Genomic DNA, 26,364 nt, shown 5'->3' with positions numbered 1-26,364 from the left:
CTGGAACCGCGGGTCGATCCGCAGCGGCCGCGCCGCCAGCAGGTACGGGTTGTCCTGCGCCTGGTGGTGCGAGCTGTGGTGCGAGCTGTGGTGGCTGTGCCGCGAGTGGTGCGAGTAGTGCTGGTGGTGCGGGTGCGCGACCGACGAGATCGTCGGGTCGAGCTGCTCCGTATTCATTGCCGCAGCAACTGGTGCGTTAGTGTGAGGTTCTGACAGATGGGCAGGCGCGCTAGTGCAGGGGTGCCCCAACCCGCGCGCCTAGTGGCGGCGGCGGCGCCCGGACGGGTCCGGACACGGTCCCAGACAGGGCCCCGCGCGGGTCCAGACGACGGCGGCAAGGTTGGGCCCGGAGCCACGGACACGCGCTGGCCTGGGCTAGACTGAGACAGTGTCCCGGATCCGGCCCCCGATCCGGGCGTGCCCGTACGGCACCAAGAGCTGGCCGATCCAGAAGGCTGGTTCGTGCTGCAGCTAGCGACGCTAGCGCGTTCAGCCGTCGTGCAGACGCAGCGCCGAACAGCCGCACCGGCGTGCGCGCGCGCGTCACCGGTGCGCCCGCTGCACCGATCCGGCAGGCTTCGGCCGCGTCCGGAAGGCCGCCGCAGCAGCGGCAGCCGGATCGGTCGGGACTGCGCCCGCCGCCGCCGTCCGGCGTCGCCGGCGGCCGTCTGGGCCGCGGACCGGCCTGGGGCCGCCCCGCGCGCGGCCTGGGGCCGGCCTCAAGGCCCACGACCGACTGCACCGGCACCACCACAGGCTGCCTGCCCCATGCGACCAACACTTACACTCAGCCATGTCCATCGTTGCGGCGGGGTTGGCGAAGTTGCAGCAGGTTCTCTGGCAGATCTGGCAGAGACAGAAGCAGGCTCCAGGTCAAGCGAATGCAGCGTTCAAGCGGTGACTCGACAGCGGCAATGCGTAGAGTGCGTGCAAGGCTAAAGACAACGCGGTGTCTCGACAGAGAAGAGAGCAGGATCGGCTGGCAGATAAATAGTCTTGTTCGGTCGCCGGCAGGCTCACGGGCTCGGTCTGCAGATTACGCGAGGGCCACGGATACTAGACGGACGACGGTTAGTTTGGCAAATTAATGCGCTGCCCGTTTGGGCCAGTCTCTGCGGGCAATGCTAGTGGTAGAGTGTGTACTCTGGCGGCGGACGGCCGCAGCGCAGCGACGGTGGCGCCCGTGGCTGCGATCGCCGTGGGGGTGGTGGCTGGGGGACGGCCGGGCGTCGGGTGAGCAGGCCGGCGGCCGTCAGGCTGGCTAGCAAGCGACTGACGGCGACCAATCGGCAGCATGCCCCAGCAGCGCGGCGGCGGCAGCCACAGAGCCACAGAGCCGGCGGACGCACGCGGCAGCGTCGACATGCAGCCAAGGCCGGCCAGTAAACTCAAAAAGCGCACGCCGTGAGACGCAAGGTGAGACATTAACACCGGCTTGGTCACGGCGCCCGAAAGGGCATGTTTGGTAGGTCCACCAGGCTGGGCAACACGACGGGCGCGCGTCCTGAGCGGCGCCAGCGTCCGTGCTGCTTGCTTGTCCCACCGTTGTGCCCGCGTCTTGCGCGCCGCGTTAAATTAAAAAGTTTAAGCACCGCGGCCGTTGCGTTTAGGTTTGCGTGCGCGCTAGTGAACGCCGCGCTATAAGCGAAGCGCATGACGTCTGCGCAGAGGCGAGCGAGCACCGCGCCGCGGCGAGCGGCCGCGCCGCGCGCCGCAGAGGTCGGCAGAGACTGGACGGACGGCGACGAGACGACTTACCTGTAAAAAGAGGGGGGGGGGCAGCGGGTGCTATCCTGCGACGGGTCTCGGCAAGCGCTTCGATTAAGCTTTCCAGCGACGCGGCGGACAAACAAACGACGGCCGGCGTCTGACAAAAAAACCGCGGGCTCGGGCAAGGCAAAGGGGCTGGTGGGGATGGCACGGAAGCGGCAAGCGAGTGGCGTTGGTGCAGCGTGCGCAGCCGCAGTGGCAGAAAAGAAGGTGGGCGAACGAGAGTGGCAGTGCCGTTGGGCTGGCGGGTGTCCGGGCTCGGGCGGTCGAGAGCAGGACGGTGCAGGCGTACACCTTCAGTGATGTCGGCTGGACTTAGACGACAAATCTTTGCAGATGCGTCGGTGCGACAGCCCAGGTCGGCTTTATATACGGACGTGGACTACAGACGACGGCCTCGTCTGAGCTCGAGAAGAACAAGCTCACGGCCACTGGCCAAGGCACGGCGGCAGGGGACTGCTAATAACCCTGCTAAATATATCGGTCGCGATCGCGGCCAGTGAGCGCCGGCGGGCGACCATCGCGTCGGCCGCGCTGCGCCCGCGCCGCCGCCACCAGGCCGGCGGCGTGGCCGTGCCGACCCATGGCGGTGGGCCGCGTCCCCGCCGGCTGCTAGACATAGACACGGCCGCGGCTTCCAGCCCAAAGGGGACGCATCATCATCACGGCGGTGATCGGTCACGTGTAGGGAGTCGGCTGCGCCGCACCGCGCCCGCGACACGGAGTCACGGAAGCGGCGGAACCCCCTGCCCGCGGCGCCGCGCCGCCGCCCGCTGGGCTGCCGCACGCCGCCATCACACGACGTACGTCGTGGCGTACGTAGCTGGCCGGTGGGCCGCCGATCGCCCACCGGAGCCTCGGCCCGGCCGCCGCGCCAAGGGCCGGACGCGTCCGCTGGCGGGGCCAGGCACGGCCGGCCGCACCACGGGCGCCGCCGCCGCCAGGTACCGGCTGGCACCGACCGGCCGGTGTCTGACAGTCAGACAGCGTACATGTAGCATCTGTTCTGGCTGTTCAGCCGATGCGACACTGGGGCCGATCGTGGGTTCTGATGGATCGGACGTAGGACGGACGATTAGCAGCGCGTGCGGCGCGGCGACGCGATGCCTGCACAAAGCCGCCCGGACGCGAGCTAATGGCAGCGTGCACCCGCAGTCGCCAGACCGCAGGCGCGCTCTGCCGAGCTAGACACAGCGAGTGCGGCGCCACGCGTTCGCAAGCGGGCGCACGGGCAGGTACGGCCGGTGCCAGTCGGTCGGCGCCGGACGCGCTGCCGATGCGACGCGGGCGGCCAGCCCGCGGGGGGTGCTGGGTCGCGCCGCACAGACAAGCGCTCGGGCGGCTATGCAAAGCACAGACGCCGACGCGCCCGGCGGGTCAGTGCGGTCGTAGCGGCCTGGTAGCGGCCTGTCAGCCGCGCCACTGACGACGGCCGGCAGCCGCCGGCAGCCGCCGGCCGGCGGGGGCCGGCGGGGGGCCACGACGGGGTGGCCGCGACGGCAGCGGCCCGCGACGGGCGCGGGCGGCGCGTGGGGGGGCAGCGCGTCGCGATCGTACCCACCCGCCTCGCAGCCAGCGGGTACGATCAACCCCCTGACCGGTCGGACCCGGGTCCTGGCCCGGCGTGCGTTGGAGCAGCAACACGTTAACTATACACAACCGGCCACGAACCGCGGACTGGCGCAGCCACAATGCAGCTTCATGTGGCTTCATGTCTAGGCCCGTCTGCAGCGGCGCGCTCGCCCGCCAGCATGCGGAGCAGCCCGCGCAGCGCTGTCGGGTCCCGCAGGGCCTGCGCGCGGCGCATGCCAATTCCAGCTCACCAACAAAGCACACGCGCGCCGACATCGTAATTACATCAAGCCACAGTGGCGTGCGCGTGCGTCGGGGAGTTTCACAGCCCCCAGCCCGGCGCCTCCCGGCGGCCCCCAGCCCGGCCGGCCGGACGGCCGCGGCCAGCAATATACGAGAGATTAAAGATGAACATTAGTCGGAGTCCTCGAGCCTGTACGCTAGGATGTAGTAATCTAAGAATCTGGAAATTATATGCACGCCGCGTCCCGCCCCCAGCGGGCTATCACACGCTCAGCGGTTGTTGCGGGCAATGCCAATGCGCTGCTCGCGCGTCTTGTTGATCTGGTTGTGCGACGCCGGCGACAGCGGACGGCTGCGGCCGCTCGACGGGCCAGCCGCGCTCGAGCCGCTGCTCGGGCCGGCCGCGCTCGAGCTACCGGCGCCCGAACTGCTGCTCTCGGCGGCAGCGGCAGCGGCCTTGGCCTTGGCGTTTGCAGCCGCAGCGGCGGCCATGAGCTTCTTGTGCTCGTCGTAGATGGCCACGTCGGCCGCCGTGAGCTTGATGGACGTCGGATTGCGGCGGATCATTGCGGACAGGGATCAGGCAGAATGCAGGCGCTGGATCGTGATGGGGTTGGAGCAATTCCACCGGGCGGATCGGCCCACTTTATAGTTTCTGACACACTTTCACGAACTGTAAGCTCTTGGGCCAGGCGACCGTATCCCTTATTGCCCCCGCTGCGAGTGTTGTGCCGTACGAGCGATGGGGTTGAGAAAAAGTATCGGGAAGAGTAATGGAGAGGGTCAAATCATAGAAAGGACCCAAATCTAAAAGCGCAAGACCACAAAGAAGCACAACAACAAATGGCTGCCCAGGCACGCGTGTGCGCCGCCCGCGTGCGGCCGCGCCGGCCGGCGGCGGCGTCGCAGCGCACACGGCGACCTAACGCGGTCTACTGCGGCCGGCGGTGGCCGACAGCGTTGGCGGCGCCGCCGACCCCGCGCATCCTCAGGCCGTCCCAGGCGCGGCTGGTGTCGGCTCCCTGGAGGTACGGCCGTACCGGCACGCTCGCGTCCACACGCGTGCGGTGCACCCTGGCCTGTCGCAGCCGCCGCCGTGGTCCTACACGGCGCTGGGCGACCGCCGCCGCCGGCTATAGATAGACCAGTGTGGGGCTGCACAACTCTTGGCGGGCCCGCGGCCGGGCGCGGTCGGCTGCGTGCAGACGCAGACGCAGAGCACTACGGCACCGCGGGCGGCGTCACACAGTGAACAGCCCGGCGAGGGCGCAGGCGTACAGAAACCCGGGACGGCCAGAAGCTTAATTAGCGTCGCGCAATAAGCTCCCGCACGGCTCGCGGTGCGCGGCCGCGGCTGGGGCCGTCCCGGTCGACCGGTCGGCTGTTCGACGCGCCCCCGGAAGCAGCGACCAGACCTTGCATTGACGCACTGCGGCCGCGGTGGAGACGCGGGCAGGCGCTCCCGCCAGGGGTGCGACGCGCAGGCGTCCGACTGCAGGCGGCGGCCGGCGGCGCTGGACCAGACGTCGGGCCTGGGCGGGCTGGGCCAAATCGGACCCAACATCATGCACACCCGCCAAATCGATCTGGTCTCAGGACGATGGCGGTCCAATGCCAGAGGAGCGTGGGACAGCTGCAGGAGCATGCAGCCTGTTGCAGGGGAGCGCATGCGTCATGCACCAGAACGGATAATGCCGCAGAATCATGCGCAAGAGCGCGTCAACGGACGCATGAGTGCATATACACTACCGCATACGGGCAAGCGGACAGTTGCCATGCGAGTGCCCCTTATTTTGCCCCGACGGCGCCTAGTTGACTCATCTGGTCTTGCGCGCGCAACGTGGGCGCGGTGCAGATCGTGTGCGCGGTGGCCGGCGCCGCAGTCCCGAGCGCGCGTGCACCAAGCTACAGACGCGACAGCCGCTGCGCCGGGTCGTCGCGGCCGGCCCCAGCGGCCCACGTGTGGTGGCGGGCGCGCGCGGCGCTCGGCCGGCGACGGCGTTGGCTGCGACGGCGCCGTTCCCGGCCCGCCGTCGGCCTGCTCTCGGCCCCGCCGCGGGCCGTCGGGTGCGCTGGTGGCGACGCCAGCCGCGCCCCGCCGGCGTCGTCGGCAGCCGGTTTGCGGCTGCGTCCGCCCGCTTGCGTCGCGGCACCTTGCTGGGCCGTCCTGACTAGTGGCCGCTAGCCGGCCGGCTGTCGCACGAACGTCGCACGACGGGCGACGCCGGTGGCTGCGCCAGCGCGGCCGCTAGACGGTTGGGGCGGATATGAAGGCCATCGCCACGCCACCGGTCGTATCGCGCTGCAGCTGCAGGCGTACGGGCACCAGGTGCAGCCCTGCATCGGTCTGCAGGTGCCTGCACACGCCTGCAGACGAAGCGGTGCCCACCGCAGGCCGCGCAGCGGCCAGCTGCCGCGGCCGACGCCATCGTGCACGCCCAGGCCGGCCGCCGCTCGCCGGCCGCGGTGGCTGTGATTGTAGGCCCCTTTTCCGGCACCGCTGGCGTCTGCGCGCGTCCCCAGCGAATTTGGCCGCGCTAGTGGGCTGGCGCCTCTGGCGCGTTTTTCTGGCGCGCCGCATCCTCTGCGCGTTCATTAACCTTCCCATTCGGGCCTCTCGACTCCTCCTCACCCGCCGTGCCCGCGGCCTGTCGAACCGGAACCGCACGCGTGCCAGCATGTCGTCCGCGGACGCGCCCGACCTCGCCGCCCTCACGCCGCAGCAGCGCGAGGTGCTGGCCGAGCTGGAGAAGGTCCTGGTTACGTGCAACAAGATGTGAGTGCTTGATACCCGCCGTGCTGGATCCGGCCCACCCGAGGCCGCCGTCCTCAGCCACTGGCGCCGCCGTACGACCCAGTCGGCCGGGCCGCGGCCGCGGCCGCCTTCCACCGGCTTCCGCAGCTCAGCTGACTGTCTAGCAACGACAACCTCGTCCGCGCGCTCGAGCTCACCCACGACGAGAGCCACCCCGGCCAGGCCGCCAACGTGGCCAAGCTGGCCGCGGCGCGCGACTCGGTCGGCGGCCTGCTCCGATTCTTTGACGAGAACCCGTTGCCGACGATCGCCAGCGCGCCGCCGGCCGCCAACCCGTCGCCGGCCGACCCGTGAGCGTACGCCGGTGGCGCGAAGCCGCTGGCCTGGCTCTGCCCCAGCGCCTGGTGCGCGATGGCGAGCTCTTGGTCGGCTTGGCCGCGCTGCTCGCGCTGTCACCGCCCAGCCGTCTGTTGCTACCAATCTACTTGCTTTGCCGGCCGCCCCGTGTTCTGCGGGGCCGCCCGGTCCACGTACAGCTCGCCCGCGGCGCCAGCCGGCCGGGTCCGGTGGCGGCCGTGCTGCGCGTGACGCCCGGGCCGGCGGCCCCGCGCGCGGCGCGTCCCACACGTGACGTGGCGTGTCGCCGGGGCGCCCGTCGCGACGCCTCTGCGCTTATGCCGCAACCGGCATGCCTGCACAGCCAATGAGCTCGCCGACGATCAGAGACAACGTCATTCGAAAATTTGATCTCGGCGCCCGCGACTCGCAAGCAATCACCTCCAAGCCATCCAGGTAAGCCCGGCCGCTGCCGGCACAATGCGGCCGCCGCCGGCCGTCGGCGCTTCCCCGGCCCCGCTGACCGCCAGAATGTCCGACAACAAGAAGCTGACCAGTCTCGGCGACAAGTACGTCAAGGAGATCAACAAGTACTGCTCGCTCGAGTTTGAGAAGTACCACGAGTGCATGGCCACCAAGCGGCCGGCCGAGTGCGAGACGCTGCACATGAACTTCCAAGACTGCATCTACACCAAGGTGCCGCTGTACCTGGACTTCAAGAAGCGGTGCACGGCGTCGATCGACGAGTACAAAGACTGCCTGCAGAAGAACACGGACCACGCGCGGGCGTGCGCGAGCCAGCTGGCGGCGATGCGCGACTGCGCGGCCGACGTCTGAGCCGGGGCGTTTGCAGGCGCAGCCGACCCGGTGTCTGTAAATAGTTGAATCGTTTGGCCGACCCCGCGGCGCCTCGCGGCCACGGCGCCAATCTACGTCATTACATCTAGAGCGATCCAGAGCGACTGAGCGCAAGCGAGGCTAGACGTAGAGTCGATTGCTATGTACGGCAACACACACGGCCGGGGCGTGATCACGCCCGCAGCTTCTCAAAGTCGGCGATCATCGACTTGAGGCCCTCGATCTCGGTGTCGAAGGTCTGGACCTTGTTGTTGTTGAGCTCCTGGACCTCGGCCTTGACCTTGGTCACGTAGTCCTTGCTGCTCATGAGCTTCTCGAGCGCGGTCTTGCCCTGGACGGCCTTGGCCATCTTGCTCTCGGCCTTCTTGATCTCGTCGTCGACGTTGACCTGGCCCTTGACGAGCACGGCGACGGTGCACTCCTTGGTGACGACCGAGACGACGACGCCCTCGGGGAACTTGTCGCCCGACTCGAGGATGGTGATGGGCTCCGAGTTCTTGATCAGCGAGAGGATGCTCGGGACCTGCGTCTTGAACGTGGCGCGGTCGGCCGCGACGTCGGTCTCGACGTAGATGCGCGCGCCCTTGGTGATGTTGTACTGCGCCAGCAGCGACCGCGCGGCCTTGACGACCGAGAACACGAGCTCGTACGAGGCCTCGGCGCCGGCGTTGTCGAGCTCCGGCTGGTACTCGGGGTACCGCGCGCGCACGATCGTCGGCGACGGCTCCTGCGGCCGCCGGGGGATGCGCTGCCACAGCTCCTCGGTGATGAAGGGCATGAACGGGTGGATCATGCGCAGCGCGCCGTCGAGCGCGTTGTACAGCGTGTCCTTGGCCGACTTCTGCTCCTCGAGCGACGCGTCCTCGCCGATCAGGTACTTGGAGTTCTCGATGTAGACATCGCACAGCTCGTACAACCAGAAGTTGTAGACCGTCGTTGTCGCCGTCAGGAAGTCGCGGCTGTCCATCGACTTGGCCATCGTCTGCGCCGCCGTCGTGTACTTGTGCAGCAGCCACTTCTCGACGAGCGACTCCTTGCCGGTGAGCTCGACGCGCGCCGGCGGCACGTAGTCGTCGCCCAGCCGCATCAGCGCGAACTTGGTGGCCTGGTAGATCTTGTTGCAGAACTTGCGGTAGCCCTCGATCCGCAGAATGTCCAGGTTGATGTCGCGGCCGCCGGTGGTGTACGCGCAGAGCGCGAACCGCAGCGCGTCCGTGCCGCACTCGGGGATGCCCTTGGGGTACGACATGCGCTGGCCGGCCTCGGCGCGCGCGATCTCGTCCGCGGCCAGGTTGCCGGTGCGCAGCTGCGCGTGCAGCGCCTCCAGCGACGTGCCGGTGATCACGTCGAGCGGGTCGATCACGTTGCCGAGCGACTTGGACATCTTGCGGCCCTGCGCGTCGCGCACGAGCGAGTGGCAGAAGACCTCCTTGAACGGCACCTGGCCGTTGAGCTTGATGCCGAGCATCACCATGCGCGTCACCCAGAAGAACAGGATGTCCCAGCCCGTCTCGAGCATCGACATGGGCGCGAACGTCTTGAGGTCGAGCGCGTCCTTGTTGGGCCAGCCGAGCGTGGTCATCGGCCACAGGCCCGACGAGAACCAGGTGTCGAGCACGTCCTCGTCCCACTTGAGCGTGAACTTCTCGCCGGGGAACTTGGCCTCGGCCTTGGCCCGGGCCTCGTCCTCGCTGCGGCCGACGACCCACCAGTGGTTGTCCGAGTCGTCCTGGTCCTTGCCCTCGATGTCGATAAAGTAGGCCGGGCAGCGGTGGCCCCACCACAGCTGGCGCGAGATGCACCAGTCCTGGATGTTGCGCAGCCACTGCAGGTACTCCTGCTCGGACGTCGCCGGCTGGATCTTGAGCTCCTTGCTCTCGAGCGCCTTGATGGCGTCCGCGGCCATGTCGTCGAGCTTGACCCACCACTGCGGCTTGAGCACGGGCTCGATGACGTCGCCGGACTTCTCGCAGCACGGGATCGACATCTCGTTGTCGGCCGTGCCCACGTAGAGCCCCTTCTGCTCGAGCTGGGCGATGACGGCCTTGCGCGCGTCGAAGCGCTTCATGCCCGCCCACTCGGCGCCGCAGTTCTCGTTGAGCGTGCCGTTGTCGTTGAGGATGTTGATGAACTCGAGGTCGTGGCGCTTGCCGGTGTTGTAGTCGTTCTGGTCGTGCGCGGGCGTGATCTTGACGGCGCCGGTGCCGAACTCCATGTCGACGGCCTCGGCGTCGGTCACGATCGGCAGCCGGCGGTCCACGAACGGGTGGACGACGAACTTGCCGTGCAGGTGCTTGTAGCGCGGGTCCTCGGGGTGCACGGCGACGGCGGTGTCGCCGAAGATGGTCTCGGGACGGGTCGTCGCCACCACGAGCTTCTCGTCCGAGCCCTCGACGGGGTACGCGAACGACGTGATCGCGCCGAACTCGACCTTGTCGGCGTAGCCCGGCACCGACAGCAGCGTGCGGCCCTTGACCTCCTTGTTGACGACCTCGATGTTGGACAGCGTCGTGTTGAGCGCGCAGCACCAGTTCACGAGCCGGTTGGCGCGGTACAGCGTGCCGTCCTCGAACAGCGTGATGAACGCGTGCTCGACCGCGGCCGACCGCGGCTCGTCCAGCGTGAACGCCTCGCGGCTCCAGTCGTACGACGAGCCCAGCCGCTTCATCTGCTTCTTGATGCGCGCGTGGTACAGCTCCTTCCACTCCCACACCTTCTCCGTGAACTTCTCGCGGCCGAGGTCGTGCCGCGTCAGGCCCTCGCCCTTGTACAGCATCTTCTCGACCACGGACTGCGTCGAGATGCCCGCGTGGTCAAAGCCGGGCACAAACAGCACGGTCTGCCCCTTCATGCGGTAGAACCGCACGAGCGAGTCCTGGATCGCGTTCGTCAGCGCGTGGCCGATGTGCAGCGCGCCCGTCACGTTCGGCGGCGGCGCCGGGATCGTGAACACGCCCTCCTTCTTGACTGAGCCGTCGGCCTCGAACTCGGGCTCGAAGAACCCCTGGCTCTCCCACCACGCGTACCACGCCGACTCCACCACCGCCGGGTTGTACGACTTGAGCGCCGGCAGGTTCAGGTCCTGCAGCACCTTCTTCTCGCCCTCCTTCGTGAGCTCGACGTACGCCGGCACCTCCTCCACCACCTTGGCCTTCTTCTCGGCCTTGGCCGCCGACGGCGCGCTGGCCTTCTTCTTGTTCTCCTTGGCTAGGAACTTGGCCATCTTCTCCTCCTTCTTGCGCTCCTTCTCGACTGCCGTCAGCGCGCCCGCGCGGCCACTTACGCTCCTTCGCCGTCTTCTGCTTGGGGGGCGCATTCTCTGCGGGCTTCTCGGGAGCTGCGGGTCAGCGCCTGCGCCACCGCGCGCGCACTTACAAGCAGCAGGAGTCGCCGACATCTTGAATCTGTGCGATGTGTATCTGTATGGAGTCTGCCGTTAGCGGATCGGTCGCCCGCAGCTCCACTCACGATAACCGGACTCGTGTGCCGAAAGAGCGACCGGGCAGACACGGGCTTAAGTACGCGGGCGAACGTGATGAATGATTTCAGCCTGGAGACGGGGACTAATTGCTGCCGAATGCTCGTCGCGATGAGTCAGGCCGCGACGCCTGAAAAAATTTGTCGCGGATGAGTCACGTGACCATGCGGCGTGTTTGCTACGCCGGGGCACCCGCGCACGGACGCGCACCCCAACTGTCTATTGTCTATATGTCCGCGGGCCCGGGCCCGTGGTCGCCCAGGCTGTACGCGTACTTGACCTCGGCGATGCGCACCTCGTAGTGCTCGTACCACGCCGCGCCGTTTTCCTGGGCGAGCTTGTGGTCGGCCTGGCGCTTCCAATTCTTGATCGCCCGGAGCGAGTCCCAGTACGAGACCGTGATGCCAAAGCCGTCGGGGCCGCGGGCGGACTCGATGCCGAGGAAGCCGTCCTGGGCGGCGCTCAGCTGGCCGAGCAGGTCGCTGGCGGCCTGGTAGCCGGCGTGGTCGGCGTCCCTGCGCTTGGACACAAACACGGTGGTCCAGTACGGCGGTCTGGGGAGGGCCGAAAAGGGCATTTTGCGGCTGGTCCGGCCCAGACCGCGTCTTATAGCCGGGGGCGGCTTACCCGGCGGTGACTCACGCGCCGCACGGCGTGCGGCTCGTTGTCCGCGGGGTCACATGGAGTTACCCGGGTGCGTGGGCCTCGGCAGAACCCAAAGAGGAGTGCGAAAACGGAGAGGCGAACCTGCGGCAGAACTGTGACGACCAGCTGGACTGGCCCACACCTCTTTGTTGGACAGATTGACGATCGACAGGCCGCGAGGTGTTGCGCGATGTCTGTACCCAGGCCCAAGCCGTGGGAGAGCAGTCGAGCGCCCTTGACACACCAGCACATACCCGATTCGCAGGTGCGCATGGCAGCAGGATCGCCGGGATCGGGCACGGCCGCGCCGGCCGGGACGGCTGCCGGCGGCAGCAGCGCGGCCGGCGGCGCGCCCGCGCGACCGACGAACGGCCCGCCCACGAGCAGCGCGGCGGCGGGCGAGAGCGGCGGCGCCGCGGCCGCCGGTGGCGGCTACGACGCTGGCGGCGCGCGGCCGGCGTACGGCATGGGCGGCGGCTTCGGCCCGTCGTACGGCATGTCGTCGTACGGCAGCCCGTACGGGTCCGGCTACAACGCGCTGGGCGGCTACGGCGGCGGGTCGTATTTTGGCTCGAACGGATCGCCGTTCTACTCGGGCTTCGGGTCGCAGTACGGCGGCTTCCAGGGCCACGGCTACGGCGGCCTCGGCGGCGGCGCGGGCATGCCGCCCGGCGGCGTCGAGAGCTCGACCATGGCCACGTTCCAGATGCTCGAGAGCGTTGTCGGCGCCATCGGCGGGTTCGCGCAGATGCTCGAGTCGACCTACATGGCCACGCACTCGTCGTTCTTCGCCATGATGGGCGTGGCCGAGCAGTTCGCCAACCTGCGGCACGCGTTCGGGTCGCTCTTCGGCATCTTTGCGCTGTTCCGGTTCCTGCGCGGGCTCTGGGAGCGCGTGACCGGCCGGCGGCGCAAGAACCAGGGCCTCAACATGACCGAGTTCGAGCAGTTCAAGAAGAGCGCCGGCGGGCCGGGCAAGGAGAACCGCAAGCGCGTGTCGCTCATGCCGCTCGTGCTCTTCCTCGGCGCTGTCTTCGGCGGCCCCTACGTGCTCAGCAAGCTGATCCGGGCCATCGCCGCGCGCCAGGAGAGCCAGCAGCAGCTGCCACAGATCCACCCCGACCGCGGCGCGTCGCAGGAGCTGGCCATGATCGACCCGTCCAAGCTCGAGTTCGCCAAGGCACTCTACGAGTTTGTGCCCGAGAACGAGACCATCGAGCTGCCGCTCAAGCGCGGCGACATCATCGCCATCGTCGGCAAGGAGTCCAACTCGGACGGCGCCGGCTGGTGGCGCGGCCGGCTGCGCGACGGCCGCACGGGCTACTTCCCGTCCAACTACGTCGAGGTCATTCGGCGGCGCGGCGCCGACGCCGAAAAGAAATAGCCGCCTGATCTAGATGTACACATCGTTTGTTTCTTTAACAATAATAACACTCATTCGCCCTTACTTGGCCGCCACGACGCCGTCGAGGAACTCGACCCACTGCTCGGTCGTCCACGACGACGAGAACGCCGGCGAGATGATGCCGTCGACCGCGAGCGACGGCGTCATGTGCACCGAGTTCTGGCGGTGCTGGCGGATGAACAGCTTGAGGTTGTTGGTCACCTTGTTGCCGCCGTTCGACGGCGTCTCGGACGGCGGGATCGACACCAGGTCCAGGAACGCCTTCTCCTCGACGCCGACCGACTCCTTGGCGAGCTTGGCCAGGCGCTCGTAGGTCTGCAGCCGGCTCTCGTGATACACGACCGTGTCGAAGTAGTCCTTCTGGTGCTCAAACAGCGCGTCCGAGAAATCCCAGAACTTGGCCGGCGCCAGCGACTCGACCGCCAGCGCCGCCTCGTGCACGAGCGTCGACGCCGGGTGCCACGGCTGCACCGTGTGCCGGAACACCCACGAGAACGTGTTGGGGTACTTGGCCTCGGCCGCGTCGATCACCGAGCCGCGGATCGTCTTCCACGCCTTGGCGCAGAACGGGCACACATAGTCGAAGTAGAGGTCGATGGTGTGGCCCTTGGTGGCCGTGTTGAGGATGTGACCGGTGAATCTGGGCTGGATGGACATGGCTGGACGTGGACACTGTCTGTGGATGCACGGCTGCCATGGCGTCCTGATCTGTTTATATACTACCGGCGTTATCGCACGCGGGCTTAATTCCGACAAGGCCGAGTTCGCGCAATTGCACGCCAACTCCTGACTAAGCGCCGACGATCCTTCTCTCTACGCAATGCCGCCCATTGTCTGTGCGTCCTGCCCGGGCCTCCCTAGTGGGGGGCTTGGGGGGCAAGATGCATAAACAGCGGCTGCTTAACAGAAAGCGGCTCGATGGTTTAGTGGTATAATTCTCGCTTAGGGCCTACACTCTAAGTTGATTGCGAGAGGTCCCGGGTTCAATTCCCGGTTGAGCCCATTTTTTGCCGGCCGCTGCCTGTGTGTGTGCGTGGGCTGTTCAGTCGCACAGCCGCGCTGCAGTGGACGCAAGACTACGAGGCTGCGCAGCCACCGGCCCGCAAGCTACCTCTGTCAGGCCAGTGTTATTTTACAGTACTTGCGTAGCCCACACGCCAGCGCCGACGCAGCCGCAACACCAGCCCGAGCTGTCGCCATCAGAAGCGGGCTCTGCGCCGGCCTCCGCCGGTCTCCGTTTGCTGACGCCGGCGTCTCCTGCTCACAAAATCGCGCAATGTGTCACGCGCTTTTACAGTTGTGTCGCTTGGCGTTCTTTGTAATCCTCAAAACGACAAATGCTTTAGTTAGGCAGCAGTCACCCACGCAGTCACCACGCCAGTGACGGTCGCACGCACCTCTCTGCCAGCGCAGGCTGCGGCCACGCGCGCTTCTGTCGCAGCAGGTGCACCTACACAAAGGCATCTTGTTTATGTAGTCAAGCTGGCGACGTGGCCAGCGGTATATACAGATCAGCATAGCCCGGTGCTTGATAGGTCACATCAACACGTATCAGGGGAACGCAGCACTGAATCACAACGACGCCGTCGGATGTGTGTCTGCAGTGCTGGCTGTCACCGGGCGGGGATCGCGGCGCTAGTAAGCAAAAGCTGGGCCGTTAAATGTCCATAGCGACGGCCGCGAACGGCGTCGGATGTCTGCGATGGCAGAATGCAGAAAAGTCGTACTGGGTCGGCACCGCTACCGCTCAACGTCGGACCACTCCGGCAGCTCGAACGTTCTAGACTCGAGCTGCGGCACCGGCTGGCCCAGGGCCATGGCCCGGCGGCCGCTGCGGCGCCGTTTTGTGCCGCGGTCGTCGTCCACAAACCGCGAGCGGATGCCGGGACTGTTGTAGAACGACGGCCGCACCGGTTCCGGCGTGCACAACCGGTCTTCCTCCAGCTTGAGCTCAGGCGGGTCGCCCTGCTCGCTAGAGTCGGGCTCGGGGATCTTGTCGGCCGGATCGACCACGACGGTCTCGTCCAGAGTGCCCTCGCGCAGCCGACGCTCGGCGATTTTGTAGCGGTCAAACCGGTCCAGGACCGCGCGTACTTCGCCAATCAGCCAATCGCGCTTGCTGGCAAGCTCGGCGTCGTCCTTGGGGTCGTCCACGCGGACCATGGTCGTCACGGCCTTGGTCCACTCCGGCCCAGACAGACAGTCCAGCTGCCGCTCCAGGCGGAGCTTTTCGTACATGATCTTGTCGCGCTCAATGTTGCGCGTGCGCTTCTCCTCGCGCTCGCGTCGCCGCATGAAGGCCACGTACTTGGAGTCTGGCAGCGGGTCGTCGGCGCGGCGGCGGCGCGACGGCGACTCCTGCTCGTGCATGGCCGTCCGCGTGTCGTCGCTAAGCGGCCGCACGAGCGACCGTTTGGGCCCGGCGACAGCGCCCGCGCCGGTGGCTGCGACGCCGGCGCCGTCGTCTGCGGTCTTGGCAGTCTCGCCGGCGGCCGCGGTCCCGGCGACTATGCGGATTGGCTTCCGCCAGTCGACTTCGGCTGCCGTCAGCGCACCCGTAGCGGCCACGTACCTTCGACCTTCTCGAACCAGTAGATCTCATCCTGGGTCGCGCTCCGCCGCGACCGACGCGGGGCCACCGGCGCCGGTGCCGCGACGACCGGGTGTTTGCGGGGGCGGCCGACCGGCCGGCGAGGCTTGGGGTCGGGATCGGCCGCAGGCTCGCGGGCTCGCGGGCCGGCCCGCGCCGCGCCGCGGCCTCGGCCGCGACCACGACCCCGGCTGTCGCCGCGTTTCGGTCCTGGCCGCGCCCGCGGCTCCAGGCGGTCCTTGATTTTGCGGCGACCGACCGTGGCCGGCGTCGACGTGCTGGGCCCGGCGCTGTCCTGGGGCAGTCCGTTGGACCGGTCGCCGCGCTCGCCGCCGCCGTCGTCCGGCCCGTGGCCAGACTCGGACTCCCGGGCCGGCCTGGGCGGGCCCAGGAAATAGCTGACTATGGAATCGAGCGACGGCATGGTCTACCGCGCTCTCGCGTCGTTCGGCGAGGTCGAAGTGTAGTCACGTCTACGGTCTTTGTCTCCACCACCACACCGCCCAACGCCGTGCCCGTACCACCAGAGACACCCTGGCTTGTTTCCGGACAGCACGCGACAGCCGCAGGCCGGGCCGCGGGCGTGGGCGAGAGGACGCGAGTTACCCGGCTCCGCGCATGAGCCGCACACTGTGCGGCGCTCAGCAGTCGCTAGCGCCGCACTTCATGCGGCTCAGTGGCCTGTGCGGCCCGCGCCGCCCGGTCAAGGCTCGTGCGGCTCATGCGTGGCGCCGCCGCCTCGCCTCGCCTGTTTGGCCACTGGCAAGATCGAAGCCCGCAGAGCTTCCACGACCGTGCCGACCGTGCCGCAAAACCCAATTCGCTTCCGTCTGACAAATCAATCCGAGAAGGTCATTCGGGTAAACCTTCACTAGACCATTACTAAGGCCCGTCCATGCCAGCGGCAGACTGCAGGTTCGGCTGCCGGCCGGCAAGCCGCGCAAGCGACAGGTGGCTACGAATCGCCCTGCCATCGGAGGTGACGTTTTTGGAAAGGTTACTGGCTCCGATGACAAAGTAATGGCGCATCTGGTTTTTGAAATTGTCTGATTATCTCACAAAATCCACCTTAAAATTCCCAACCAAAGTCCCCACTATAAAACGCTCCCAGCCCTCGCCAGCTGTTCCGTCTTCAGTGCGCTCCCATATCCTCGGTACCACAGGTTCTTCTTACACAATGTCTAGCTCTGCCTACGTCGCTCCGGCCGAAGGTAAGCCGCCCAATTGAGCTGTGCTGACGCCAGCGCCATACTTCACTCCGGCCCAGACCACGCCTGCCGGCGCCTACATCGGCCCAGCCGATGCCAAGGTCCCGAAGGCCTTCCAGCCGTTCACGCTCAAGGGCAAGACGTTCCAGAACCGTATCTGGGTGTCGCCCATGTGCCAGTACTCCTACGAGGACGGTTTTCTGACGGACTGGACCCTGGTCGCTCTCGGTTCCTATGCTGTTCGCGGCGCCTCGCTGACGATCGTTGAGGCCACCGCGATCCGACCCGAGGGTCGCATCTCGCCCAATGACGCTGGTCTGTGGAAGGACGAGCAGATCGCGCCCCTGAAGCGCGTTGCCGACTTCATCCACTCTCAGAACCAGAAAATCGGCATCCAGATCGCCCACTCTGGTCGTCTCGGGTCAACCCCCGCCCCGTGGACCGGCGCGCCGTATGCCCAGGAGGGTACCGCCGACAACGGATTTGGCTCCAAGGTCATCGCCCCGGTGGCCGAGGCGTTTGCGCCGACGCACGCGGTCCCGCACGCCCTGACCGTCGAGGAGATCAAGGATCTCGTCCAGGCCTACGCGGACACCGCCAAGCGCGCCGTCAAGGCTGGCGTGGACGCCATCGAGATCCACGGTGCACACGGCTACCTGCTCAACGAGTTCCTGTCGCCGGCCGTGAACACCCGCACGGACGAGTACGGCGGATCGTTCGAGAACCGCACGCGCTTTGCCGTCGAGATCGTCAAGGCTGTCAAGGCCGCTATTCCCGACGACATCATCCTTATGTTCCGTACCTCGGGATCTGACCGTCTCGAGTACCGCAATGCCGGCTGGACCTCGGAGGACACCGTGAAGCTGGCCCAGCTGCTCCAGCCCCTCGGCGTTGACTTCTTCGACGTCTCCTCGGGCGGTGCCACTACCGACGGCAAGATCGAGTACGGCCCCGGCTTCCAGGCTCCCCTGGCCTACCCCATCAAGGAGGCGCTTCCGTCGCTGGCTGTCGGCAGCGTCGGCGTCCTCCACGACGCTAAGACTATCGACGAGGTCCTCGAGAAGGGCCTCGACGTTGCTCTTGTCGGCCGTCCGTTCTCGCACAACCCCAACTTTGTGCTCGATCTGGCAGAGGAGTACGGCATTGAAGTGCAGTGGCCTGCCCAGATTGGCTACACCTACTCCAAGAAGAAGGCGCGTGAGCAGGCCAAGTGAGCGCGCGCTCTCCTATTGTACATTTGTTAATGACTCTACCCACGTGATTCTCGTGCTAGTACTCTGTACCTTTGTAGCCTTCGCCAACTACGTTTCTTGGCCAACTGTGCTTCTAGGCGGAGGCGCCAGAGAGTTGCCAAAGCAATTGATGTGAATTGATTCTATTCAGATGAAGAAATAAGACCATACATATACATAAAGACGTAATTGTATTACTTATTAAACACAATAAACAAAAAATCCGATATAAACAAACTTTTATCACAAACATACAACATGATCCCTATCTTTCCTGAAGTTTTATATATATGGATGGTTCTTGATCTCTTCATCTGCAACCAGCCTCGGCGTAAGGACCGTTATGAGACTTGTGAGGTTCGTTAAAGAGGACTGGTGATTTAACGCGACGACATCGAACGGGCAACGACGCGCTTGAGGGCAAGCTCGGCCTTGCGGAGCTCGTCAGCCGAAGCGTCGTCGATCTCCAGGGCAGCCATGGCGTCCGAGAGAGCCGACTCGATCTTGTCCTTCGAGCCACGCTTGAGCTTGAGGGTGGAAGCCGGGTCGGTGATGGTCGACTCGATGGTCGAGATGTACGACTCGAGCTGCTGCTTGGCCTCGAACTTCTTCGAGAAAGCCTCGTCGGCGGTCTTGAACTTCTCAGCGTCCTCGATCATCTTCTCGATGTCCGACGACGAGAGCTTGCCGACCGAGTTCGAGATGGTGATGTTGGCCGAGCGGCCAGTCGACTTCTCGACAGCAGTGACCTTCAGGATACCGTTGGCGTCAACCTCGAAGATGGCCTCAAGGACGGGCTCACCAGCCTTCATGGGCGGGATCTGCTTCAGGTCGAACTCGCCAAGGAGGGTGTTCTCCGAGCAGTTGACACGCTCACCCTGGTAGACGGGGAACTGGACGGTGGTCTGGTGGTCCTCGATGGTGGTGAAGGTGCGGCGCTTGATGGTGGGCACGGTGGTGTTGCGGGGAACAACCGGGGCGAAGATGTTGCCCTCCATGGCGACACCGAGCGAAAGGGGAACAACGTCGAGCAGGAGCAGGTCCTCGGTCTCGGTACCAGTGGCCTGGTTGGTGAGGACGGCACCCTGGACGGCGGCACCGTAGGCAACAGCCTCGTCGGGGTTGATCGACTTCTCGAGCTGCTTGCCGTCGAAGAAGTCCGACAGCATCGACTGGACCTTGGGGATACGAGTGGATCCACCGACCAGGACGACCTCGTCGACGGTCGACTTGTCGACCTTGGCGTCCTTCAGGACCTGCTCAACAGGGGTGATGGTGTTCTTGAACAGGACCGAGTTCAGGTCCTCGAAACGAGCACGAGTGATGTTGGCGTTGAAGTCAACACCCTGGTACAGCGAGTCGATCTCGACGGTGGTCTGGGTGACCGACGACAGAGTACGCTTAGCACGCTCGCAAGCCGAGCGGAGACGACGCAGAGCACGAGCGTCGTCCGAGATGTCGAGCTTGCTCTTGCGCTTGAACTCAGTCTTGAAGTGCTCAAGCAGGTTGGTGTCGAAGTCCTGACCACCAAGGTGAGTGTCACCGGCGGTAGCCATGACAGTGAAGACACCGCCCTCAATCTTGAGGAGCGAAACATCGAAGGTACCACCGCCCAGGTCGAAAATGAGGACGAACTTCTCCTTGGCCGACTTGCCGGCACCAAGACCGTAGGCAATGGCAGCAGCGGTGGGCTCGTTGATGATACGGAGAACGTCAAGACCGGCAATGGCACCGGCGTCCTTGGTAGCCTGACGCTGCGAGTCGTTGAAGTAGGCGGGGACGGTGACGACAGCCTTCTCGACCTTCTTGGCGAGCTTAGCCTCGGCGATCTCCTTCATCTTGACGAGGACCATCGACGAGATCTCCTGGGGCGAGAATCTCTTGGTCTCGTTCAGGTACTCGACCTCAACGAGGGGGTTGCCCGAGTGGTCAGGGACGACGGTGAAGGGCCAGGTCTTGGCGTCCTTCTGGACCGAAGGGTCGTCAAAACGACGACCGATCAGACGCTTGGCATCGAAGACAGTGTTCTTGGGGTTCAGGGCAGCCTGGTTCTTGGCGGCGTCACCGATCAGACGCTCCTTCTCAGAGAAAGCGACGAACGAGGGGGTAACACGGTTTCCCTGCTCGTTGGCGATGATCTCGACAGCCGAGTCGTAGATGGCAACACACGAGTAGGTGGTTCCAAGGTCGATACCAATGGCACCGGCGAAAACTTCCTCAGACATTCTGAATGGTTAGCAGCTGCTGCGAGACCAATTGGTGAGGACTGAACGGTAGAATTTGCTCTCGAGTACCACAAGTAACGTGTGGCAACAGCAAAAAAAATTTTTTTGCTACGTCGCGACCGTTGACCGCCGCGTGCTCAAAAATATTCAAACCGTTGGCCAATGTCTAGGGCATGCTTGCGCACCGTCCACCACCACGAATCAAAGCCACTTACTTGGATATTTGTTTTTTTTATAAAAAAAAAAGAAAAAGATAGGGATTTAGAAAAGAGGGATAAAAGAAAAAGAGGGAAATAGACCGATTATAACGGATTTTTTGTGTACGAAAAACTTTTCAATTTGTGTGTGGTGAAAAAATTTTGCGCCTAAAAAAATTTTTTGTTAACGACACGCAGTGGCAGGGACAGTTTGGGTGCAGCCACCGCCTATGCACTATAGGCAGACACTGTGCGCCACGGATATATAGGACCTACGGTAGAAGGTACAGTCAAAAGGCTAATTGTGTGGCGTCAAGGTACTCGCAAGCATGCGCTATACCTTTAGAGGAATATTAGAGCCCTAATTACGTTAGTGGCGACACAGTTTGGGGATCGTATGTACGGGGCTAGGGCCAAGCTGACCAGTAACGCTCTGGCGCGCTCACACCGTCATCCAAACAGACACAGTAATTGGTGCGGCTTCGCCGCGCGTGCGCGAACGGATGAGCGGCTGGTAGGCTGGCCTCAACGATCTGTACGCGTCGCGGCATGACTAGATATGACAGCTGCGGCAGACGGCCGCATGACGCGGCCGCGTATGGCGGGGTTGCGTGCCGCCATGGCGCCTGTAGGTCGTGGCGGCGGCAGTCACGCAGTCACAAGGCGTGGCAGGACGCGGCCTGGCATCAGGTCACGGCATGGTCCTGCGCATAGGTCACAGCCTAGGTCACAGCGCAAACCCGGGGCCAGCGCACGGTCACAGCGCATGCTGCGGCCGTATTCGGTAAACTTGAACTTATCGCGCCGGTAGGCAATAAGCCGCGCATACGGACGCTGACCCAGTGGACTGGCGCCCGACGCACAGCGGCTGGCGGCCGCGTCCACTGCACGTAACACCAGACCACTGAGACTTCGGGTTTCACGAATGCGCATCCCCGCTCAGCCGGCAAGGCCAATGGGCTATGTCCTACATGTGCGCAAATACCCGCGCGAGTCTTGTCGCGCTTTGGGCTCCGACGTCGCGTAGATCGCACCGCTTCATAGAACGCGTTTAATTCATCATATACAGATTTCGGTACCAGATCGTAGTAGCTACGAGTGAAGCCGGTTGGAGTAGTCACGTGCCCTATGCAGTGTGGTCCTGGAGACCACACCACTGGCTCCGCAGCTACAGCCGCTGGCCAGGGGTCTGGGGCCCACTAAAATAGCTGCAGGGGTCGCAAAGCCGGACATAGGGACCGCTACGCCGATCAAATCGTCCTGATCGCACTCACAGGTCCAGAGTCGGCGACGTTCCCTTGACACGGCCGATGACAGCGTCGGCCGAGTATTTGGGGATGACGCGGTCTTCGTGCAGCATCTCGAACTCGGCCGTGGCGTCGCGTCCAGCAAAGTTCAGGATCGCGTTGACTCCGCCGGGGTGGTCCGGCAGGAAGTTGGTGACGTCCATGACAATGTTCTTGACGATCACCCAGCAGTCGTCCTTTTTGTTGTGCTTGGCGACGTCTGCGGCAGTGTACTCCTTGGTCGGGATCGAGAACGCCTTGGGGCCCTTGGGCTTCTCAGCAGGCGTGGCCCCGCCCTCCGGAGCCGGGCCAGCGCCCGCGGCCGAAGACTGTGTAGGTCCGGCGCTAACTGTCGACGCAGACGACCCGCCCTTGCCCCAGTCGACAACGACCTTGCCGGGCTGGGCCGGGTCGATGTGCAGACTGATCATACCCAGCCGGCCGGCCGCACCCGAGCTACCTCCCTTCAGGAGCTTTTGGAACAGAAAGTTCGACGCCGAGTCGCCGGCAACGCGGCCGTAGACAACACAGCCCAGTAGCGACGAGCCGCCCAGACGGTTGGCACCGTGTACGCCGCCGGCGAGCTCACCGCACGCAAAGAGACCCTCGAAGGGCTTCTGGGACTCCTTGTGAAGCACCTGGGCCTTGTCGTTGATCTCGACACCGCCCATGGTGAAGTGCAGCACGGGCGTCATGAGCGCGACGTGGAAGTTCTGGTCGTTGATGTCGAGCGGGCCATTCGAGAAGAACCGCTTGCCCCAGGGGTCCTTGGCTTTGCCCTCGGCGATCTGGTTGTAGTCGGCAAAGACCTTGGCGAGCTTGGCTTCGCCGCAGCCGATCTCGGCCGCGAGCTCCTTGCCGGTCATCTTGCGCATGAGGCCACGACCAGAGTAGTGCTTGGTATGGAAGTCAAGCACGTTTGAGGCCTTGCCGTTGAGCACAAGGCGGATCGGGAACTTGTTCTTGAACATCATGTTGGAGACGTAGTCGCGGTGGCCGAGCTCGTCGCAAAACCGCTCGCCGTCGGCATTGAGTAGCAGGCCGCCCTCGCCGCGCAGAGCCTCGGCCGCGAGGAACTTCCACTTATTGTCGGGGTCGCGGGGGTCAACAAGGCCGGTCGGATGGACCTGGACTTTCTCGAGGTCAATGCCGTTGCCACCAAAGTCCATAATCATCTTCTGGCCGTCACCTGTGGCGTGCGTGCCGTTGGTAGTCGCCAGCCCATACACGTCTGGCCGGTACTTTTTGAGCAGTGAGTTCTCGGTGAAGTCGGCGGCGTAGCCACCGGTGGCCAGCACAACGGGGCCGTATATTTTCTGGTCCTTGCCGTCGGCATCGACGTACTCAAGACCAATGACCTTCGTCGCGTCCGCCGGATCAGCGATCAGCTTGGTCGCCCGTGACTTCTTGTGGATCACCACACGGTCGGGGCTCGACTCAGCCAGGTCCTCGAGCTTCTCCATGAGCGCGTAGGTAATGGCCATGCCGGGGAACTTGGCGTCATGGCCACGGTGGGTGCGCGGCTGGCTCTGCGCGGTCAGTGACGGCCGCGGCCGGACTTACGTGGCCACCAAGACGCGAGACCAGCGTCAGGTCGAGGTCAAAAACGTCCTGCAGCCACTCGACGGCGGCCGCAGAGTTGTACGTTAGCACCTTGATCAGCTCTGGCCGGGCCAGGTCTCGCGCCGACTTCATGGTGTCGTCGTAGAACTGCTTGACCGAGTCGGCGATCTTGAGGTCTGATGTCAGCGGCCGGCTGGCAAGCACGTACCGACTTGGGTCCGGGTCAGGGCGCCGTTGATTCCTGAGGTCGCCTTGGTGGAGTTGCCGCCAAAGAAGCCTGGAGTCAGCACCGTCGCGCACGTCCGTACCCTGCTTGTCGAGCACGACCACGTTGGCTCCGTTCAGGAGCAGCTGGTGAGCAGCCGACAGGCCCGACAGGCCGCCGCCGACAACAATAACCTGGCCGTCAGTTCCGGTCGAAAGGGCCGTTCCGGCACATCCGCGCGCAAGACGCAGATCGCGCTGCGCGGACCGGGACTTACACGGTCAGACATCGTGGGTAGTGTAAGACAGGATCAGGGACTGTTCTGCTAGGCTAGCGGGGGTGTCCGGGTATATATGGGAATCCGGGCGTGATCGTCAGCTGGGAGCTACAATGACAAGTGATTGCCGAGTAAAAGGCGGGGAAACATTACCACCGAGTCTGGGACAAAGACGCGCGTGGGGAGCGTGCCTCGGATCACAAGCCGCGCTGCCGCGTGGGCGGGGCTCCGCGCCGACCGAGGGGACCCGGCCAACAGCGCTGACGACACCGGCGCCTGCAGGTGTCCACGGGCTCTGCGCGGCGACACTGGCGCCCTGGTCTGCTGCGGCGCGGAGCGAGGGGCGGGGCCTGATCTGCCGGCGCCGCACCGGCCGAATCTCGGTGGAATTACGCCCGCTCGGGTGACCGGTCGAGCGAGAGCACGGCGCGCACAGAACGTCAGCGGCCCGGCGGAGTTCCTGGATCGGGCCAAGTTATGGCGGTGCGTGCATGAAGTGCCTATTTCTCGACACTAGGCCACGGTGACAGGGCGCGCGCCACAGCTGGGTGTGGCGCATGCGCCATGAGTGAATAAGCGCGATATTACTGGTGCGGGGAGAATTACCCGGTCAAGCGCGCGTTTTGGTTACCCGGCTAGTGCGGCGGCCCGGCAGCAGCGGTTGCCGCGGCAACGCTCCGCCGGCCGCTGCCGCGGGCCAGCGAGCTCAATTAAAATACATCGATTACACAGGTGCGATCTGGACATACATTACAGAGACAGAGGCGAGGCTCTCAACAGAAGACTGTCTTATGGGCGGGGCCGCGAACGGCAGGACACGGCGTTTAAGCGCGCGAGGTCTCCGCGCGCGCAGCGGCCTCGGCCTTCTGGGCGTGCTCCTGGCGAACGGGTGCAAAATAGTCGTGGTCCATGGCCTCCTTCGCAGTGAGACGCTCCTGGTGGTCGTACCGCAGCAGCTTGTCCAGGAAGTCGAGCGCCTCGGGCGAGACGTACTTCTGGTTCTCGGCGTTGACAAAGCGCTGCCAGGGCTTACGGGCGTAGCGGCCGAGGGTGTTGTCATACTGGGCGTCGAGCTCGATGTCGTACTTGCTCAGGTACATGAACAGGCTGTCGGTGCCGAGCACGCGCGCGATTTTGACGAGCTGGTCGGTGTTGGACGTGCCGTGGAAAAAGGGCTCCTTGCGGAAGATCATCGAGGCGTACATGGCGCCCAGCGACCACATGTCGAGCGAGTAGTCGTAGGCCTGGAAGTCGACGAGAAGCTCAGGGCCCTTGAAGTAGCGCGAGGCCACGCGGACGTTGTACTCCATGCCGGCGTGGTAGAACTCGGCGAGACCCCAGTCGATCAGGCGCAGCTTGCGCTTCTCGTGGTCGATCATGACGTTGTGCGGCTTGACGTCCCGGTGCATGATGCCCTTCGAGTGGCAGAAGTCCAGGGCCTGGCGTCAGCGCGCCCGTGCGTCCACGTACCTTGAGCAGCTCGTAGATGTAGTACCGGATGTCGTAGTCCGTGAACTTCGGGTACAGCGCACGGAAGTCGATGTTGTTCACAAACTCAAAGATGAGCGACGGCGTCTTGCTCTGCCGGTCAGCGCGCCCGCGCCGCGCCACTCACCTGCGGGTCCCGCACGATGTCAAACAGCTCGACGATGTTGGGCCCGCCCGCCAGGTTCTGCAGAATCTTGATCTCGCGCTTGATTTTCTTCTTCTTGACCGGCTTGAGCACCTTGATGACGCACTTTTGCTGGTTCACCACGTTCACGCCCTCAAACACCTCCGAGTACTTGCCGCGGCCCATTTTGCGCACAATCTCGTAGTTGTCTATCTGACCCCATTGCAGGTTCAGCGCGTCTGCCGTCAGCGCGCCCGTCACGCCACCTACCGTAGTCCGAGTATGACTTGGGCATCTGCGCATTCACGTAGGTGTACACCTTCGCGAGCGAGCTGTACGTGGACGTCGACGTCGACATCCTGCCTATTCTCGCCGCCTGGCTCTCTGCTGTGGCCTCACGATGGCCGCTGCGCTTGTTCGTCGACCGCTGCTGCTCGACCCTGTTTGCCGAACCGGTCCGTCACCTGACCTGCTTGCTCCGCAACCGACGCTAATCTATCGGTCTCTTACTTCCGGCCGACTGTCGCCTGCGATGGTCTGTACCGCTATCAAATAGTGGCAGGAAGAAGCTTGCTGCGGGCTGCTAGATGCTTATGTATCAGCAGCTTGCGTGGGCTAGAAAAAATTCTAAGAAAAAACACGCTGTAAGTTTTTGGGCGTGCGCCAGACCCAACACCAAAATTGTCGAGGCAGCGGAACCGCTGGGCGAAGTAGATGCGGCCCGAAAAACCACGGGACGGGGTGACCCTCAACAGGGTTTCGATAATGCACAGTGCATATACGCTGCCGGATCGGAGCGCCCGTGCTGCCCGACCGTTTGACGGGTGCAACGGCGCCGCAGTACGCCGATGCGCGATATGCGGCGCAGAGGGGCTTGGCCAGCGGCTGGGCGGCGACGTTCGCGGGT

General features: G+C 64.8%; 13 protein-coding genes and 1 non-coding gene across 14 annotated transcripts; 5 read left to right on the top strand and 9 right to left on the bottom strand.

Annotated features, from left to right (window-relative positions):
- Positions 1 to 936: 936 nt before the first annotated feature.
- V1510DRAFT_322094 (uncharacterized protein) lies at positions 937 to 1,604 on the bottom strand. Its single transcript, XM_066930780.1, has one exon. It carries the CDS (start codon positions 1,423 to 1,425, stop codon positions 1,072 to 1,074), a length of 354 nt encoding a protein of 117 aa, XP_066790135.1. The 5' UTR covers positions 1,426 to 1,604; the 3' UTR covers positions 937 to 1,071.
- Positions 1,605 to 3,855: 2,251 nt separating this feature from the next.
- V1510DRAFT_402075 (uncharacterized protein) lies at positions 3,856 to 4,152 on the bottom strand (the record flags this gene model as incomplete). The annotated part of the gene is made up of 1 exon (XM_066932076.1): positions 3,856 to 4,152. One exon carries the CDS (start codon positions 4,150 to 4,152, stop codon positions 3,856 to 3,858), a length of 297 nt encoding a protein of 98 aa, XP_066790134.1.
- A 1,429-nt stretch (positions 4,153 to 5,581) lies between these two features.
- V1510DRAFT_321989 (uncharacterized protein) lies at positions 5,582 to 6,916 on the top strand. Its single transcript, XM_066930778.1, has 2 exons — positions 5,582 to 6,361; positions 6,505 to 6,916. The coding sequence occupies exons 1-2, from the start codon at positions 5,853 to 5,855 to the stop codon at positions 6,692 to 6,694; spliced, it is 699 nt and encodes a 232-aa protein (XP_066790133.1). The 5' UTR covers positions 5,582 to 5,852; the 3' UTR covers positions 6,695 to 6,916.
- On the top strand, positions 6,889 to 7,635 carry V1510DRAFT_413905 (uncharacterized protein). Its single transcript, XM_066933314.1, has one exon. It carries the CDS (start codon positions 7,157 to 7,159, stop codon positions 7,511 to 7,513), a length of 357 nt encoding a protein of 118 aa, XP_066790132.1. The 5' UTR covers positions 6,889 to 7,156; the 3' UTR covers positions 7,514 to 7,635.
- V1510DRAFT_447704 (tRNA synthetases class I-domain-containing protein) lies at positions 7,438 to 11,122 on the bottom strand. The gene is made up of 4 exons (XM_066935754.1): positions 11,003 to 11,122; positions 10,910 to 10,964; positions 10,818 to 10,871; positions 7,438 to 10,786 (listed from the first exon to the last, which is right to left on the bottom strand). Exons 2-4 carry the CDS (start codon positions 10,929 to 10,931, stop codon positions 7,707 to 7,709), a joined length of 3,156 nt encoding a protein of 1,051 aa, XP_066790131.1. The 5' UTR covers positions 10,932 to 10,964; positions 11,003 to 11,122; the 3' UTR covers positions 7,438 to 7,706.
- Positions 10,892 to 11,718, bottom strand: V1510DRAFT_322029 (antibiotic biosynthesis monooxygenase). The gene is made up of 2 exons (XM_066930779.1): positions 11,003 to 11,718; positions 10,892 to 10,964 (listed from the first exon to the last, which is right to left on the bottom strand). Exon 1 carries the CDS (start codon positions 11,587 to 11,589, stop codon positions 11,239 to 11,241), a length of 351 nt encoding a protein of 116 aa, XP_066790130.1. The 5' UTR covers positions 11,590 to 11,718; the 3' UTR covers positions 10,892 to 10,964; positions 11,003 to 11,238.
- A 322-nt stretch (positions 11,719 to 12,040) lies between these two features.
- V1510DRAFT_413902 (peroxisomal membrane protein PEX13) lies at positions 12,041 to 13,168 on the top strand. Its single transcript, XM_066933313.1, has one exon. It carries the CDS (start codon positions 12,124 to 12,126, stop codon positions 13,039 to 13,041), a length of 918 nt encoding a protein of 305 aa, XP_066790129.1. The 5' UTR covers positions 12,041 to 12,123; the 3' UTR covers positions 13,042 to 13,168.
- On the bottom strand, positions 13,072 to 14,031 carry V1510DRAFT_321951 (thioredoxin-like protein). Its single transcript, XM_066930777.1, has one exon. It carries the CDS (start codon positions 13,717 to 13,719, stop codon positions 13,102 to 13,104), a length of 618 nt encoding a protein of 205 aa, XP_066790128.1. The 5' UTR covers positions 13,720 to 14,031; the 3' UTR covers positions 13,072 to 13,101.
- V1510DRAFT_t82 lies at positions 13,975 to 14,064 on the top strand. Its single transcript has one exon. It is a non-coding gene; the product is annotated as a tRNA-Pro (tRNA).
- A 339-nt stretch (positions 14,065 to 14,403) lies between these two features.
- V1510DRAFT_413900 (something about silencing, SAS, complex subunit 4-domain-containing protein) lies at positions 14,404 to 15,584 on the bottom strand. Its single transcript, XM_066933312.1, has one exon. The coding sequence runs from the start codon at positions 15,430 to 15,432 to the stop codon at positions 14,803 to 14,805; it is 630 nt and encodes a 209-aa protein (XP_066790127.1). The 5' UTR covers positions 15,433 to 15,584; the 3' UTR covers positions 14,404 to 14,802.
- Positions 15,585 to 16,772: 1,188 nt separating this feature from the next.
- On the top strand, positions 16,773 to 18,320 carry V1510DRAFT_391828 (uncharacterized protein). Its single transcript, XM_066931782.1, has 2 exons — positions 16,773 to 16,863; positions 16,897 to 18,320. Exons 1-2 carry the CDS (start codon positions 16,830 to 16,832, stop codon positions 18,072 to 18,074), a joined length of 1,212 nt encoding a protein of 403 aa, XP_066790126.1. The 5' UTR covers positions 16,773 to 16,829; the 3' UTR covers positions 18,075 to 18,320.
- V1510DRAFT_413893 (heat shock protein 70 family) lies at positions 18,220 to 20,622 on the bottom strand. Its single transcript, XM_066933311.1, has one exon. It carries the CDS (start codon positions 20,315 to 20,317, stop codon positions 18,473 to 18,475), a length of 1,845 nt encoding a protein of 614 aa, XP_066790125.1. The 5' UTR covers positions 20,318 to 20,622; the 3' UTR covers positions 18,220 to 18,472.
- A 916-nt stretch (positions 20,623 to 21,538) lies between these two features.
- V1510DRAFT_375601 (FAD binding domain-containing protein) lies at positions 21,539 to 24,099 on the bottom strand. Its single transcript, XM_066931549.1, has 5 exons — positions 23,846 to 24,099; positions 23,672 to 23,762; positions 23,572 to 23,640; positions 23,364 to 23,539; positions 21,539 to 23,329 (listed from the first exon to the last, which is right to left on the bottom strand). Exons 1-5 carry the CDS (start codon positions 23,855 to 23,857, stop codon positions 21,785 to 21,787), a joined length of 1,893 nt encoding a protein of 630 aa, XP_066790124.1. The 5' UTR covers positions 23,858 to 24,099; the 3' UTR covers positions 21,539 to 21,784.
- A 570-nt stretch (positions 24,100 to 24,669) lies between these two features.
- On the bottom strand, positions 24,670 to 25,815 carry V1510DRAFT_362342 (casein kinase II subunit alpha; the record flags this gene model as incomplete). Its single annotated transcript, XM_066931095.1, has 4 exons — positions 24,670 to 25,284; positions 25,316 to 25,426; positions 25,461 to 25,696; positions 25,728 to 25,815. 4 exons carry the CDS (start codon positions 25,813 to 25,815, stop codon positions 24,670 to 24,672), a joined length of 1,050 nt encoding a protein of 349 aa, XP_066790123.1.
- Between the last annotated feature and the right edge of the window lie 549 nt (positions 25,816 to 26,364).

Source organism: Dipodascopsis tothii, assembly GCF_038497935.1.
Source record: "Dipodascopsis tothii strain CBS 759.85 unplaced genomic scaffold V1510scaffold_8, whole genome shotgun sequence".
In the NCBI taxonomy this organism is placed as follows: Eukaryota; Fungi; Ascomycota; class Lipomycetes; order Lipomycetales; family Lipomycetaceae; genus Neoaidaea; species Neoaidaea tothii.
Note: the sequence above shows the minus strand (reverse complement) of the source record. Positions and strands in the feature narration are given on the sequence as shown.

Excerpts from the sequence above, each read along its gene's own strand:
- V1510DRAFT_413905 (XM_066933314.1), top strand. The coding sequence starts at position 7,157 with ATGCGGCCGCCGCCGGCCGTCGGCGCTTCCCCGGCCCCGCTGACCGCC.
- V1510DRAFT_413900 (XM_066933312.1), bottom strand. The coding sequence starts at position 15,432 with ATGCACGAGCAGGAGTCGCCGTCGCGCCGCCGCCGCGCCGACGACCCG.
- V1510DRAFT_447704 (XM_066935754.1), bottom strand. The coding sequence starts at position 10,931 with ATGTCGGCGACTCCTGCTGCTT. Across the intron at positions 10,872-10,909 it reads GTCGGCGACTCCTGCTGCTT|CTCCCGAGAAGCCCGCAGAG; the intron begins GTAAGTGCGCGC and ends GCTGACCCGCAG. Across the intron at positions 10,787-10,817 it reads GCAGAAGACGGCGAAGGAGC|TCGAGAAGGAGCGCAAGAAG; the intron begins GTAAGTGGCCGC and ends CGCTGACGGCAG.
- V1510DRAFT_322029 (XM_066930779.1), bottom strand. The coding sequence starts at position 11,589 with ATGCCCTTTTCGGCCCTCCCCAGACCGCCGTACTGGACCACCGTGTTT.
- V1510DRAFT_413902 (XM_066933313.1), top strand. The coding sequence starts at position 12,124 with ATGGGCGGCGGCTTCGGCCCGTCGTACGGCATGTCGTCGTACGGCAGC.
- V1510DRAFT_321951 (XM_066930777.1), bottom strand. The coding sequence starts at position 13,719 with ATGTCCATCCAGCCCAGATTCACCGGTCACATCCTCAACACGGCCACC.
- V1510DRAFT_413893 (XM_066933311.1), bottom strand. The coding sequence starts at position 20,317 with ATGTCTGAGGAAGTTTTCGCCGGTGCCATTGGTATCGACCTTGGAACC.
- V1510DRAFT_322094 (XM_066930780.1), bottom strand. The coding sequence starts at position 1,425 with ATGTCTCACCTTGCGTCTCACGGCGTGCGCTTTTTGAGTTTACTGGCC.
- V1510DRAFT_321989 (XM_066930778.1), top strand. The coding sequence starts at position 5,853 with ATGAAGGCCATCGCCACGCCACCGGTCGTATCGCGCTGCAGCTGCAGG. Across the intron at positions 6,362-6,504 it reads CTGGTTACGTGCAACAAGAT|CAACGACAACCTCGTCCGCG; the intron begins GTGAGTGCTTGA and ends CTGACTGTCTAG.
- V1510DRAFT_391828 (XM_066931782.1), top strand. The coding sequence starts at position 16,830 with ATGTCTAGCTCTGCCTACGTCGCTCCGGCCGAAG. Across the intron at positions 16,864-16,896 it reads CTACGTCGCTCCGGCCGAAG|CGCCATACTTCACTCCGGCC; the intron begins GTAAGCCGCCCA and ends TGCTGACGCCAG.
- V1510DRAFT_375601 (XM_066931549.1), bottom strand. Across the intron at positions 23,540-23,571 it reads CCTGACCCGGACCCAAGTCG|ACCTCAAGATCGCCGACTCG; the intron begins GTACGTGCTTGC and ends CGCTGACATCAG. Across the intron at positions 23,330-23,363 it reads TCTCGCGTCTTGGTGGCCAC|AGCCAGCCGCGCACCCACCG; the intron begins GTAAGTCCGGCC and ends CTGACCGCGCAG.